Consider the following 16,227-nt stretch of genomic DNA (forward strand, 5'->3'; position numbering starts at 1 on the left):
ACCTATAAAAAAAAAAAAAAAATCATTAAGTAGAATTAAATCTGAATTAATGCCGAATTAACAGGATAATCATATGTACAAAAGCTGAAAGAAAAAGAGGGGAGAGATAAAAATTATAAAATTCAAAAATAAAAATTAAAGAATTAAAAATTTAAAAATTATAAAAATTAAAAAAATATTAAAAATTAAAAAAATATTAAAAATTAAAAAAATTAAAAAAAATTAAAAATTGGTACATAGATCAGGTATTTCATCAGGGGGCTACACCTGATCATGTACCAAACACATGTGTTTCTATGCAAACTCATGCTGATGGAGAAGCTATTAAAATGAAACAGATAAAAAATAAATAAATAAATAAAAAAAATTATTTTTTAATTTTTTAATCTCCAGAAACATGAGTGAGGTAGCCCCAACGCAGTGTATTTAGATTAATAAATTAAGTAACGTAGTGTTTTTAGAAATAAATTGAGTCGATAGTATGTAAGAACGCAAACGCAGTGTGTTTAGTTTAATAAATTGAGTAGAAAGTATGTAAGAACGTAAGTTTAAATCAAAAGTATGTAAGAACGTAAGTTTAAATCAAAAGTATGTAAGTTAAATAATAATAATAATAATAAATAACAAGGTAGCGGTATAGAAAAAGGAAGCAATGCAAGGTAGGGGAGGGAAAAGAAGTTAAAAATATAGAGGCGAAGATAGTGAGAATAACAAAAGTGAGAATGTCCGAATCACCCTTGTATTACAATAATAGTTCAACGGACGGAAAAACGAAGAGCATAAAGTAGAAAGATGTAAAGAGAAGGAAAATAGTTTAAAGGATACTAGACAAGCCCGGGTGTATAAGTACCCAACCTCATAGAGAGGGCCTTGGCTGTGAGAGTGTTAGTAGAAGTGGAAATTAATACCGCTAGCTTGTAGCGTATATTTTGAGTGATAGATATATGAAATATAATAAAAATATGAAAAGGAGAAAAATTAAATACCTATGATATTTGGCAGAAACAAGTTGAGTGAAATATAATCAAGAAATGAAGATACAAATATGCGATCATCATTAATAAGGTACAATTATGCGAATATGATTAATAAGAATGGAATGCAAACAGATGGAAAACTATGACAACGATGGTGGAGTTGCTCAGAAGAGAAGAACTATGGGAGCCCTCTGTGGTCAAAATAAAATAGAGAAAATAAGATTGGATATAAGTATTTACTGATATTAAATTACGAGAAATGAAAAGAAAAACTTAGGAAGTGAAATAACACGAACATCGTTCTAATAGAAGTCATAATAGAAGTCATTATGTGTGATCACTTTCCAAGCAGTGGAAATACCACCATTCAAATGTACAACTGTACAACTATACAGGTATCGAATTAACCCTAATCAAGGTGGAACATGGTGAAACCGAATTTTTCTTTAATGAAATCAGAGAGATTTTTTATAATAAAATTTAAGAAATTAATAGGAATGTCATTATTGCGAAGTTTGTTATAGAGATCATTTAAAGCACCAGCGAAAAGTGATTGATTGCTACTAATATTAGCCAAACGGATAATTTGTGTGTAGATTATATTTTTATGAACCTTAATCGAAATGTTCGAGTTCCAATTTGTTAAATAGATAATATTAAAATTAAATTCGCTTCTTTTGTCGAATAGTTCCAATTTATGACGAAGAGGAGGACTATTTATGGTAATACTTAAATCAAGAAAATTTGCATGTTGGTTGCCAAAGTTTTCTTTATTGAGAGTGCGTTTAGTGGGATATATGGATTTTGCAATATTTTCAAAATGAATGTTGAGAATAAGAATGTCATCAACAAAGCGGAATACTTGATCTATGTACCAATTTTTAATTTTTTAATTTTTAATATTTTTATAATTTTTATCTCTATTACCCTCCCCTCTTTTTCTTTCAGCTTTTGTACATATGATTAGCCTGTTAATTCGGCATTAATTCAGATTTAATTCTACTTAATGATTTTTTTTTTTTTTTATAGGTTCTTAACATTCTTTCTCTCTTTTTTCTCTTCAACTAGGCTCGGCATTTTGTGATTAATAACTTCTCCATCTATATTTATTTTTATTTTATTTTACTTTCATTTGTGACACTTATATATATATATATTTAAATAATGGCTTAAAGTTTAACATAAAATAAAATAAGAAAATAAATAAAGATTAAGCTGTTATTAGAGGCAGCAAAATGCACATCCTCCACATGAAGCCCAGACATATCCGACAATTCAAAATAAAACAAAAATATAAGCCAGTAGTATGGCAAAAAGGTAGAGCGAAAATTAACATAAAAATAACGTAAAATAAAATAAACCAAATAGGAAAGGGAAAGTAAAGGTAATAAGACAAACAGTAGCCGATTATACCCTATATAATTTAGCGCTTTAAATCCAATTAATAACACCGATGTCAAATTTAAAATAATGCCAGTTATAATATGATTTAGCGGTAACCCCCTCGAAGGTACCAGTTCCGAAAAATGTGAAATACCACCAAAAAAAGGGTTAAAAGAACTACTAAAAGAAAAACAAAATATCAAAATAATAGACTGACCATTATGCCCCATATCGACAGAGGACCACGAGGCCAATAATGGTCATGGAATCGCTGCATTTCAATCGCCAAACAAATCATCGCAAAGGCGAAAAGATCGAAGAACCCAACCATCCATTCCTCCTCCGATCGATCCACCAATGCAGAGGATTTGCATGGCGGTGGTCCTTATGCAGCGAGAAATAATTAATAGAACAGACAGCACTCTAGATCTGAGCCACACCACTGACATTATGTCAGTGGTGTGGCTCAGATCTAGAGTGCTGTTTCCAGAAGAAATGTTTCCAGAATTGAATAAATATTCAATTCTGGAAACATTTCTTTTTTGTCGTCATCTTCAAAGTAATATCATCTTCACTTCCTGTGAGTTCATAAACATTTGCCCACATCGCTGTTGTTGAACTCTACTGTCTGAAAGACCATTTAGCCAATAGACTGTCAACAAACAGATTCACCACTAGCGTGTAAGCCAGTCCGGATCTAATGAAGGCACTCACTTCGTTCAGTTTTGAAAGTTTAGTTGTTGTTTTTGGATTTTAGGAGCATCAGCGACTAAGGCCGTAGTGCTCTGTATATATTGTTTGTAAATTGCGTGTGTCCTGAGGTCGATTTCCATCTTGCTGGACGAGAAATCCTTGTTTCCGGGAGAAAAAACTGTGCTACCCTCGCCTGAGACCGATGAACTCAACCAGGTTGTGGAAAACGCCCATAAAAATTCCTCACACTATCGATGAGACTCGAACTCAGGTCTTTTCACCCCGGTGTGGAGAAAAGGGCGATTCTACCAACTGCGCTACCCACGTGGGCTGGAAATTCAGTTTCATACCTCATACAGTACAGACATGTACATTATATATGTAATACTGTATTTATGTTTTTGTTGAGAGCAGTTTCAAATCGTTTTATTCATTTTTTTTTAGTAACAACTTTTTTGCTTCCACTTATTTAATTATAAATTGTCATTAGTCAATCAATACGGATCCCTAACTTTCAAGTTATCAGTGCTTTATATAATTCTTACCGGCTTCCACGAACACGGAGCAAAGCATCCACGCAGTAACAGAAGTGAATTCACTTGGTTTAGCCACGACGGTGTTTCCATAGAGCAATGCTGGTGCTAATTTGAAAGTCAACAGAATAAGAGGAAAGTTCCATGGAACGATTACTCCAACCACTCCAACAGGAACATGAACAGTATAGTTGAGTATCCCGTTTTTCGGCTCATTTATTGCCCTAAAAATAAACTTGAGTAAAATATACAGAAAATTCTTATGAATTTTACAATTGGGAACATACTAAAATTAAGTGTACTTTGTAAGAAAACTTAATCTTATTCCATTTATTCCATGTTTGATATTGTAAAAAATCAATGAACATGAAAATAAAATATATATTAATTAAAAAACATTCATGTTTGTTGATAGATTTTCAAAATCCAAGGATCTGCAGACTCCCCCCCCCCAAAGTACTATCAGTGAATTAGCATTAACCATTATGATTATTAATAAAAAAAAAACCTAAACAGGTTTTTTTTACCTGCCCTAGTAGACAGGCTGCTAGGGCAGGTCATGGGGTTTTGTCAATGATATATAGGAATTTTGCTAGCAGGGAAAAGGAGGTGATTGTCCCTCTGTATAAGGCAATGGTCAGGCCACGCCTTGAGTACTGCGTACAGGTCTGGAGGCCTCATTTTAGGAAGGATGTAGATTTGCTTGAGCGTGTACAGAGAAGAGCAACACGATTGGTGAGGGGAATGAAGGGATCCTCTTACCAAGAGAGGCTTAAGTTCTGCAAATTGCAGTGGCTGGAGACTAGGCACCTGCGCGGTGATCTGATTGAGGTCTATAAGGCCTTGAATGGGTTGAGCACGCTGAATTCTGATGGGATCCTCCCACTTGTTCAGAATACGAACCTACGGGGACATAAGTTCAAATTAAGAAAGGATAGATGTAGAATAGATGTGCGGAAATTTGCCTTTAGCCAGCGGGTGGTTAATTGCTGGAACAAACTTCCACCTGTCGTTGTGGAAGTTGATAGGTTAAATAAATTTAAGGAGGAACTGGACAGGCAATTGGAGGGTATGGTGTGATTTTTTTTTTTTTTTTTTGTCTGGTGCTGCATAAGCTCCTACACTTGCTTTCTTGCATCAAGTGCCACTACTACTACTACTACTACTAAAAAAAACTTTAATGTTTTTAAAAATTTCCTTCGCCTGTTGAGTTACATTACGAGATTTTAGCAAGATGTATTTGAGATTTACAAGGCAGTAGATGTAATCAATTTTTTTAAGGAGAGAAAAGGATGTGCACAGATTTTAAAAAAATATTTTGTAAACGTTAATGAAAAATAATACTAAATGGAAGGTACTTTGCATTTGAATAGCAGTAATTGCAGGATAACATTCTAATTAGAAAGTACCACACTGAAGATGGTGGAGAACTAAAGAGATCTTGAGGTAATTGTACAGCACGACATGCTATCACATGGTAGCATATTTTATATAATTACCACCGAATAGGTAATACCTGGGTTTGAATCGTGGATGGCGCGAGGAATTTTTATTAGCTTTTTGACAACGTGACTGAGTTAGTCTCGGGCGAGGGTAGCATGGTTTCTTCCCGGAAAAACTCTGTTTTTCGTCCAGCAAACAGAAAAATGGACTACAGCATACCTTCATACAGACACAATATACTAACTCCCGAGTATACTGAGTTTCTTTGGTACTTAATACATGTACCTACAAAACAGTCCTTCATGAAAGTTTTTGAACAGTGCAGACAGGCTGCTAGGACAGCTCGCATAGTTCAGCTACTCTGCCAATATTGCAAGAAGGCGATTAGCTCTATAGCCATTAGCGATTAGCCATTCTTGAAGGGTACGGATGGATGAACTGTATTTTATTTTATTTTTTTGGCTGATGCTATATAAGCTTGCTTTCTTGAATCTCTTGCCATTGCTACTACTGCTACTACTGTCTGTATAAGGTACTGGTCTGGAAGCCCCATTTTAGGAAAGATGTGATCTTTTAAAACGGATGCAGAGAAGAGCAAGAAAATTAGTTCCCAGTACAAAAGAATATTCGTACCAAGAAAGATTCAGTTTTATAAATTACAGCGTCCGGTTCCTACAAGGAGACTTGATCGAAGTGTTCAAAGATTCAAATGAGTTGTGAAAACTTAGAATAGAATCCTCGTTTTCGGATAATACATACTGTATATGGTGGCCGGAAATAAATCATGTGCGAGTAAAATGATCAGGGTTATTTTACAGGATAGATATGCAGAAATTATGTTTCACACTGTAGGTAGTTGGTTGTTTCAAAAAACTTCGGTTTGGCATCATGGAAGTGGATAGCTTGAATACATTTAAGGATTAGACAAATAATTAATAGAGAGAGAAATAATATGGACAGTGTTTTTTTTTTTTTTTTTTTTGTGTGTGGCTTGCTTTCTAACATCATATGTTATAAGCTTGCTTCCTAACATCATGACACTTCTAATATTAACAGCAATAACCCACGCATGTGCATGAATCCAAATCCTTGCAATTCCAAAGAATTGCAAGATTGTGCCAAAGAAAGATTGGCTTTAATTTCCAGTCCTGTGTGCTTTTGTAAGTGTTTATTCGAAATAAATAAGACAAGTAATTTATTAAAAAAATCTTTTTATCGCTGTCATACGATGATAATCTAAAAATAATCAAGCAGATTTCTACCTGATTTTAATATTTTAGAAAAGCAATATTCTAAGAATTCATTATTTTTGTTCCTGTTGCTTATTTTGGTACTTCCAGTTAAAATCACTGGAGGCCGGTACTGGCAGAGTAAACCACCTCTGATGCGTATGCAGAGAAAATATTTTAATTTTGTTTAAATAAATAAATTTTCTGTTTATACTCCGGGACGACCACACGGTCAGAAGAGTTTTTGATTAGTATTCACTTAATTACCTTTGAGGCATTTCATAAATAGTTACTAAAACTAGCTTTTAATGATATTTGTGAGAGTGAGTATAATTCAATGCTTACTTATCAATGTCATATGCAGAAAGAGATGCAAAATGGCGGAAATTATGAATGCTTCTGGGAATATCCCCTATTCTGGCAAAGCTCAATGGTTTTCCTTGGTCTCTTGATTCGGCCTCAGCGAACTCTTCTAGCCTGGATTCGATTAAATCAGCAACACGCAAGAGTATTTTAGCTCGCTCTGTAATGGATGTAGCTGACCATCTATTTTACCAAATATAATAATAATAAAATGTATTAAACGAAATTTAAGTATAAGATATTCATAATGATGAAATGCCACATCTGTGTAAATTTCCAGTCTCTTTCTCTAAAATATGACATAAATATATGAACATGAATTTATGAGTCTAAGTATAAACCATGTTTGCACTCTTCCCCGGGTCCAAATGGGAGGATGTCCAAGTGTGGTTTTTTCCTTCAAATCGAACTTGAAGGGAAAATGGGACTTCTTCTTATCCCAATAAATGGATAGGGGAAGTCTCATTTGAATCCTCCTTTACACAGCCTTATATGTGCAATTTAGAGAAAATGGCGAGACGAAAGATTTAAGCGACTTTGAGCGTGGCATGGTAGTCGGCGCCAGATGCACCGGTATGAATATCTTGGAAATTGCAACCCTGCTGTTTTGTCGTAAGACTGTGGGATGTTTCAAGATTGGTCTAATAACGAATTGACATCCAGCCAACGGAGATCCTGTGTCTGGAAACAGCTCGTTTATGAGAAAGGCCAACAGAGGCTGACAAGACTTGTGAAGGGTAACAGAAATACTATGATCAGTCAAATAACAACCTCAATCCTAGTACAACGGTGGTAAACAAAGAGGCATTTCACAACGCATAACTCGTACCTTGTGATAGATGGAGTATAGCAGTTAATGAATGAATCGAGTTCCACTACTGTCACAAAAAGCTGGACATTGGGAGGTTGGAGCAATGTTGCTTGATCTAACGTATTCCTGTTTCTGCTGTTTCACGCCGATGGGAGTGGCAGATAGAGCAAAATACCATGAATCCATGGATTGATTCTACGAACTATCAATGGTTCATGTTGGGGTGTGTGTGTGTGGGGGGGGTTGAATGGTATGAGAAGTGTTTTTGTGGAGCATATTGGGTGCTTTGATACCAGTGGAGCAATATTTGGATGCCACAGGTTATCTGGAAGTTGCTTCGGACCGGGTGCATTCCATCATAGCTGCAGTGTATTCCTAGAAGTATACACTGCATTATGGCTGCAGTGCATACAACTGGGAATGGAGTCTTCTAACACGATAATGCGCCATGCGAGAATTGTACAACAGTAGCTCCAGGAACATAAGAGTGAACTCAACCGACTGCGGTGGCCTCCACACATCAGATCTCAATCCAAGTACCTGTGGGCTAAGGTCTAACAAGATCTTCGGAATAGCGATTCTGAAACATCCAATTTGCAAACACTGTGGGAACAATTGAGTCAACATAGATCTGCATCCCTGTGGCACGCTTTCGATATGGGCTTTCACTGTCGAAATTGTCGAATCCATGCCATGATAAGGGTAGTTATTAGGTGTACCTGAAAACGTGACCAATCAGTGAGTATATATTTATGAGAGATTATCTGTATTACTTCATCAACAACTGAAAAACTCATATCCCATTACCTGCACTGACACAGCTTCCGTAAACCACTCAAAAATTATTTTCTACGCTGTAATGAACGGCCAACTTACAAAATAGAAAGAATTCATGTTTGATTAAATATTCTGTGTGATGAACACCGAAAAATTAACCCCAGGGGATCACATCTGGTGAGTATGGGCATGGCACACCCACACCCTAGGTCGTCCAGAGCTGGCTGGATATCATCGTTCTTCTCTTTCTTAGTGATTCCCTTCTACTTCTCTCTCTCAGGGTAATTCAGATTTTTTTTTTTTTTTTTTTTTTGGCTGGTGCTGCATAAGCCTCAGGCTTCCTTGCACCATAATAATAATAATAATAATAATAATACAATACAATACAATACAATTTTATTTTATCAAGAGAATTTGTTTACAATAATAATAATAATAATAATAATGGAACCAGAGAAGGAATACAACCCAGAGTAGCTGAAGTTGAAAGAGACGAAGTCATGATATCCAGAATAGAAGATGAGTGGGAAGAAGGCCCTAACAGAATTCGAAGGAATGGACCCCACAAGAACCCACGCGGTACCTAAGCAGAGGCCAAATAAAATCCTGTGGAGAGTAACAGACCACTTCAATCGGCAAATAATGCCACATTACCTTGACAACAATGGTGCAACACTGGAGACTATCCACACAGCCGTATACTGTTCTGCCATAGCAGCTACTAGGATTAGTGGAAAACAAATGAGAGACCAGCAGCAGAAGAACCGAAAACAGAAGGAACCGCCAGCTTGGGAAAGAAGACTTCAGCAGAAGATAGAAGAATTAAGAGTCAAGATAGGTCAGTTGACTCAGTACCAACAGGGCAATAGAAGTAAAAAATTGATTGGAAAGGTGAAGAGCATCCTCAAGAGAGACAGCATCCACAGCAAACATGAGACCAGAAATCAGAGAATGGGAGAATACTTGGACACACTGAAGCAGAACCTCCTCGCACTCAGCAAGAGACTACACCGATACAAAGAGAGCTCCCAGAGGAAAATAAACAACCGAATCTTCGATGAGGACCTACAGGAAACTGGGTGAAGATGAGAAAGCAGGAAACGGAACACACGAGAAGAAGATGATCGAGGAGTTCTGGGGAAATATCTGGAGCAGTGAAGTAAGACATAACAGCAAAGCACCCTGGATAGAAGTAGAACGAAAGAAAATCAAGGACATACAAGAGATGAGAGAGAGGGAGATTCGAGAAGAAGAAGTAAAACAGTCGATCAGAAACACCAACAACTAGCGAACCCCAGGAATTGATAACATACGCAACTACTGGTAGAAGAAGTGCACCTGCACACACACACACACACACACACACACACACACACACACACACACACACACACACACACACACACACACATGTGGACAGGTGTGGACATGTGTTTTTGTAAGGGGCGGCTCCTAGAACGTTAGTTCTGTTCTGGCCACTTGGCTACCCAGAAGCATCAGTCACCTGGACAGATGATTCTGGGTACTCGTCCACACCACGGGAAGGTGGGCCAGTCCCAGCTAAACACGTACCGTCTCAATACGAGACTCTGATCCACCTGATGTTGCCAAAAGGTGGGCCAGATTCCTCTAGGGGAGAGAGAGAGAAAAAAAATAAATAAAAATAAATAAATAAAAAATAATATATATATATATATATATATTTAGATTTTCCCGTGGTGCAAAAGGAAAAAAAAAAAAAAAAAAAACAGTCACTGTAAAACGCGAAACAACAACAAAAAAAAAACAAAAAAAAAAACAACCATGTGACTGATTGTAGAGCGCGAAGAAAAAAATAAATAAATAAAAATAAATAAAAATAAATAATAATAATAATAATAATAATAATAAATAAATACAATACAATTTTATTTATCAAGAGAATTCGTTTACAATAAATTAACTTGTTAAGAAAAGTAAATTTCTTGACAACAAGTTGTAGTTCTTCCTTTACAAGTTTTGTACAAATTTGTTATCTTACAGAAAAGACTATGAAGTCACTACACATAATATATTCCACACTGTAAACAGAGGTAGTTTATCTGTATATCAATTCTAATCTACTGTGTCATTGAGTATCAAGAATTTTCTTATTAGGAATTTTAATTTGGAGATGGGATAACTTCTCCTGAGCCTGAAATCAATGCTAGCCAACAAGTTGTTTATTACATTCATTGTGTGCCTATCTCCAAATCTATTTAGTATCCTAGGGTGAGGCAAAGTAATTGCTTTTGGGTTCCTTAAATTATGTGAGACATTTCTTTGCAGATTCGACTCTTCAAAAATAGTGTTAAGTTTTTTTAAGAATAGATTTAACTTCAGTTTTTGAACTGGATACAATATTTTATGTTTCAACAAAAATTGCCTTCTCTTATTCAGGTCATTCCAAGAGTTTGTCCCCATTAAAAGTTTCAGAATCCTATTCATTAAGTTGTCTATTGCCCTTATTTCTGTTTTATTTGCTCGTGCCCATATATTTACTAAATAATTGAGTTGGGAGTCCACTAATGCATAATATAAGGTTACTTTTGTTCTAAGATTTAACTTATTCTTAATGTAGTAGAAAAAGTACACATAAAATCTCATTTTTTTGTACAAGTTTGTTATATGCATTATCCAACTTAGACTGTAGTCGATCCATAACCCAAGGTAACAATGATTTGAGACTTCTTCCACAGTTAGACATTCGTAATTCTGGAAATTCTGTTCATGTAGGCAATCATGTTTGTGCAATTGGATAGAGGGTTGAATGTCCAAGGTTTGATGAGGAGGCCTTATTACCAAAAATTTAGTTTTTTCAAAGCTGAGTGCTAATTTATTATCGTGCAGCCAAGATTGTAAATGTATTGCATCCTGTGCTATTGCAATGTATTGCAGCCAAGATTGTAAATGTATTGCATAAAAAAAAAATAATAATAATAAATAAATAAAAAAAATAAAAAAATAAAAATAAAATAAAATAAATAAAAAATAAAGTGGGGGGGAAGAGAGAGAGAGAGAGAGAGATGGTGTTTTCCTTCCTGAACACAGGCCACAGAAACAAGCTCCACAGCCCATGTAGCAGGATGGGGGGGAATACATGGTTGGTTTCAGTTCACTGCTGGGTCCTCGATGTTTGCCACTGGGGGCCTGTTAATCCTTCGTCTGCGCTTAAAGACGTCAGCTGAGTAGGTTTGCAGTGCAGGGAGGTTGTTAGGGTTCTGTAGGAAGAGCTCTAGATGCTCGCCAGAGATCTGTGTACAGCTGACAAGGTTGTGTCTCAGATCAGCATACGTAATGCACTCGAACAGTACATGCCACCAGTTCTCTTTGGCTCCACAATGGCAGAGATCTGTTGGGTGGAGACCCAGATGGTGTAATTTTTCATTCATGGATCCGTGTCCGGTAATTAGGTATGATGTTTCTAGTGAAGGGGTGAACCAAGACTGTACAGATTTAGTAGCAGTGTAGGTTACATCAGGTAGGAATCTTTTTGTGACAATGCCCAGTGTTGAATTATGCCATCGAGTTTGCCAAATGTTGAAGAGCTCGTTGTAGCACCGCGTCATCTCAGCCTTGGGGTCAGCATCCAGATTAGCCTCAATGTCGAGGATCCTTGTTGGGATATTTCTCGTAATTCGGAAGCACAACCCTCGGAAAATGACATGTAGATCGAGCGGAAGTGCTCCCGCAATGACCTGAATGGCAGGAGTGGAGACCGTTCTACACACTCGGCAGATTGCCATTAACATTGACCTCTGGATGGTTCCAAGCTTGTCTCGCATCTTTACAAGAGTTACCCGATGGAACCAGGCTCCGGCTGCATAGGTCACAATTGGTAAAAATACTGCATTGTAATACAACCGTAGGGACCTTTTGGAGAGTCCCCAATCATTCTTAGAGATGCGTATGATGGTTCCTGAGAATCTCTTAACTTTGTTTCGTAGATTAACAAGATGTGGGAGAAAGCTGAGTTTGTGGTCAATAATCACTCCAAGTACCTTGGTTTCAGTGACAATTGGCAGTTGAGCGTTACATATCTTTACCTGCGGTGGGCGCCTGAGATCCAGTCTATTCTTAAATAGCATCATTTTAGTTTTCGTTGGGTTGATATGCAGCTTATTAAGTGCGGCCCAAGTTGAGAGATCTTCGAGGACCTGGTTTGCATTTTCTTCAATGGCCTTCCGTGAATGCCCTGACACCACAACTGTGAGATCATCAGCAAAGGCCACAATTTTTGCATTCCTGAAGGTGCGGGACAGCCAGTCTTGGAGGACTATATTCCAAATGAGGGGTCCCAGGACTGACCCTTGCGGACAACCTCGATTTACTGATCTGGTGACTTGCTGGAATTTTGACTTGAGAATAACTGCTCGGTCGGAAAAATAATTCTGGAAGAGGCTGTATAATTGCCGGGGGCAAGCAGCAGTTCGAAGGCGTGCCAAGGCACTATCCCACCAGACGGTGTCAAAGGCTCCCTCGAAGTCTATGAAGATGGCCAATTCGAATTTTTCTTCAGAACTTTCAATATGTAAAACCAAATCGAAAAGAGCTTCCACACACACACACACACCATCGGGGTCATAGATTGGGCTAACACCGAGCTAGAAGATATCATGCGAAAGACAAATGGTGACCAAGAGCCGCCAACACCACCCGAAGTCAGCAGTGGAGAGACTAACAATAGCTCAGAAAGAGGGAGGAAGGGGCCTGATAGAGCAACAGAAAACAGCGATAGTTAACCTAAAGGATTACTTCGAGAACAACACAGCACCACTCCAGCAGGCCATAAGGAAGATAGATAAGTGGCATACCCTACTCAACCTAAGCGAGGAACCCCCTCCCGCCAGACGGTACAAGAAACGAAGTTAGAAAGATGGGCAAAGGAGACACTCCATGGCAGATACCACAATGACCTCCATAAAGATCACATCGATAACATTGCTTCCAATGAATGGCTCACGAGCGGGAGATCTTCCCCGAGACTGAACGATTCGTGCTAGCCATCCAAGACCAGATAATCAACACTAGAAACTATACAAAATACATCGCAAAGGAGCCCGGAATGTCAGATGACACATGTCGACGATGCCACCTGGCATCAGAAACGATCCAACACATCACCGCGGGGTGCAAGGTGATCATCCAGACTGAGTACACTCATAGACACGACCAGGTAGCCAGGTTAATATATCAGAAGCTAGCAAGGAAATATCAGTTGATCGAAGAAAGTGTACCGTACTACGAGCACGAACCACAGGCAGTACTAGAGACCCGAACCCACAAGCTGTACTGGGACCACGCCATAATAACGGATAGGACAACCCCGCACAACAGACTGGCATAATCCTTATGGACAAGAAGGAAAAGGCTACCTAGCCTTTTCATTGACATAGCGGTACCCAACACTGGCAACCTAAAGAAAACCCACGGGGAAAAAAAATCAGGAAGTACACGAACGAACCTAAGACAGAACATCAAAGAGATGTGGCATATGCAACAAGTAACGACCATCTCGATCATCGTGTCAACCACAGGTATGGTGCCAAAGACCCTACATAACAGCCTAGCAGCAATAGGTCTCCCAGCGAACATCTACAAGGAACTTCAGAAAGTCGCAATCCTGAACACCTGTAGGATAGCCAGAGGGTTCCTCGACCAACAGTATCATCATACATAACAACAACCACCCTGTGCACTTGGTAGCAATACCCGTCACGAGGTGGAACTCCCAGTCAGGGAGAAATAATATAAGAGCAATAATAATAATGTAATAACATATAGCGAATTTGGTAAAAGTTTTAATTTTTACGTAAGCTTGATTTAATCTTGACTATATATCTTCTTACCCCTAAAATGTAATTATATTATTTTTATTTAAATTCGATTTTATCCGATTTAAAAAGTCGGATTTTAAAAAAATTAAAAATCCCGACAACTACCTCCCGAATGTGATTTTATTTTTAATAATAATAATAATAGTAAAAAAAGTCTTATTTATATTGAAAGAATGAATATCAATTCGGTCGAATAATGTAGCCTGGTTGAATATTTCGAAATATATTATAGAAAAATTTATATAATTGTCCTCTCCTGCAACACGCGTAAACTTGGTTGTGCACTAGTTAAAACAAAGACGAAAATAAAATAGTCAAGATTTTAATAATAAAAAAATATTCCTATGATAAAAAAAAAATAAAAAAATCAATATATTATAACCAAGTAAACAGAAAAGTAAATTCCCTAAAATTTTTTATCTCTTCTTAATGTGCAAATTTTGGTAGATCGATTGCATATATATCCCATTTCCCTGCAAAATAATATTACCCATTATGTTCATACCAAAGTCAATAAGGTTGAGACATATAATGCATATACAGTATTATTGTTGCTAACTAAAAATAAATAATATTATTGTATAATATTCAGGGCCGGCTTTAGGATAAGGTCGTAGGCACTGGTCTAGGGGCGTCAAGGTTTGAGGCACCAACATCCCCTAAACCTTGTCACAAATTAGTAAAATTAATCATTCAAAAAATGAAAATCTTCCCAACTGCGGGAGGGGACGCCATCAGTCAATGTGGCCAAGAGGCACCATATACCCTTGAGTCGGCCCTGATAATATTATTGTTAAATAAAAATTAAACGAAGCCTCTTTTATATCATCGTAATAGGTCAGGTTCAACAGGAACTACTTACTCTTTAAATGCTCTTTTAGCGGCTTCTACGGCCTCGGATACTTGTTTTTCTCCGCTGTCGGGCACTTTTGCACAAACTTCATCAGTCGATGGATCAAAACTGTCAATATATTGATCTGTAGAGTAGAATTTACCGTCAATAAAATTTTTTATTTGCCAAATTTCGTTATTTCTGGTTGTCATTGTCTTGAGGTAAAAATAGCAGCTTTTATTTACTTTGCTGATTCTTCTACTGTTCCACAAAAATGACTACTTGTGTTCTAAGAATTGTGCTGAGTAATATGAGAAAACTGCTAAGATTTCGAAATACGTGTTATAGAGCTATCAGTTCGTTTGATACGAAGACATCATTCACGTGTTTTGTCTGGAAAGTAGAGTCAAACCAGTTTAAGAGCATTATCGCATAACCTTCACGTTATCTATGATGATTGGTCGCCTTGTAAGATTACGGAGTAACTAAGCGTATATATATTTTCTCTTTTCTATTATAGTCGAGTTTCATGGATTTTCATAAATAAGATAGAATTACATTTTTTATGCTATCAGACAGATCACAAGTCACAAGGAGGGTGCACCAGAAGACGCTGTGTTTAATTACTTGTTAGATTTTTATCTGTTTCACTTGTGTAAGTAGTTTTACTTACAAAATATTATCCGCATATAACAATTGCCCGATCCAAAATACCCGTGGTATCAAAATTCCAGAGCGCCTCCGTAGATAGGTGGGAAGGAGCAGCAGTGCGTAGCACCTGCTTCTTGATTAGACCGGGGTTCGAGCCCGTCACCACCAAATAGGAGTATGCGGAAAGGTCAAGGAATGACCACCGCATATCCCGGAGCAATATGGCCTTAGTTGCTAATGCTCCAAATAACAACAACAATCAAAATTCCACGCGGAGATATTTTTTTTTTTTTTATTTTATTTATTAACACACAACTGTATATACATTCTCAAGTTATCTTAATCAATTTACATACAATATTAATCAATTTATATACAATATTTATATACAGATTTATATACATGCTCTTATATATACTGTAGTCTTTCTGTACATTGATTGTGTGTGTCCTGATATGAAGGGTGGCTCCTAGACACAAGCCCATCTCCACCTTTTACTCCTGAGAAAGCTCAGAACGTCTGCAAGACAGGCCTGAAAAAAAGAGCATTATGTCAGGCCATTTCGCCACCAGGGATTAACTAACACCTGGATCCACCATTCTCTATGTGTGCTGTAATGCACAAATCCTGCACCTACGCGGAGATAAATATTTCACCTTATTTTTCACCGATTGTTTTAT

At 37.2% G+C, this 16,227-nt stretch overlaps 1 protein-coding gene across 1 annotated transcript in view; it reads right to left on the reverse strand.

Moving 5' to 3' along the window:
* Positions 1-15,187, reverse strand: part of LOC150080225 (2-aminomuconic semialdehyde dehydrogenase-like) — a 49,405-nt gene extending 34,218 nt beyond the window's left edge. Inside the window, exons 1-3 of the mRNA XM_090380986.1 lie at positions 14,927-15,187; positions 6,604-6,804; positions 3,599-3,810 (exon numbers count right to left, since the gene is read on the reverse strand). Of these exons, the coding sequence (XP_090237112.1) occupies positions 3,599-3,810; positions 6,604-6,804; positions 14,927-15,108 (595 nt within the window). The 5' untranslated portion in view covers positions 15,109-15,187. The remainder of the gene's footprint in view (positions 1-3,598; positions 3,811-6,603; positions 6,805-14,926) is intronic.
* Positions 15,188-16,227: the final 1,040 nt, after the last annotated feature.

Source organism: Mastigoproctus giganteus, chromosome 9, assembly GCF_048544385.1.
Source record: "Mastigoproctus giganteus isolate SK-2022 chromosome 9, ASM4854438v1, whole genome shotgun sequence".
Lineage (NCBI taxonomy): Eukaryota > Metazoa > Arthropoda > Arachnida > Uropygi > Thelyphonidae > Mastigoproctus > Mastigoproctus giganteus.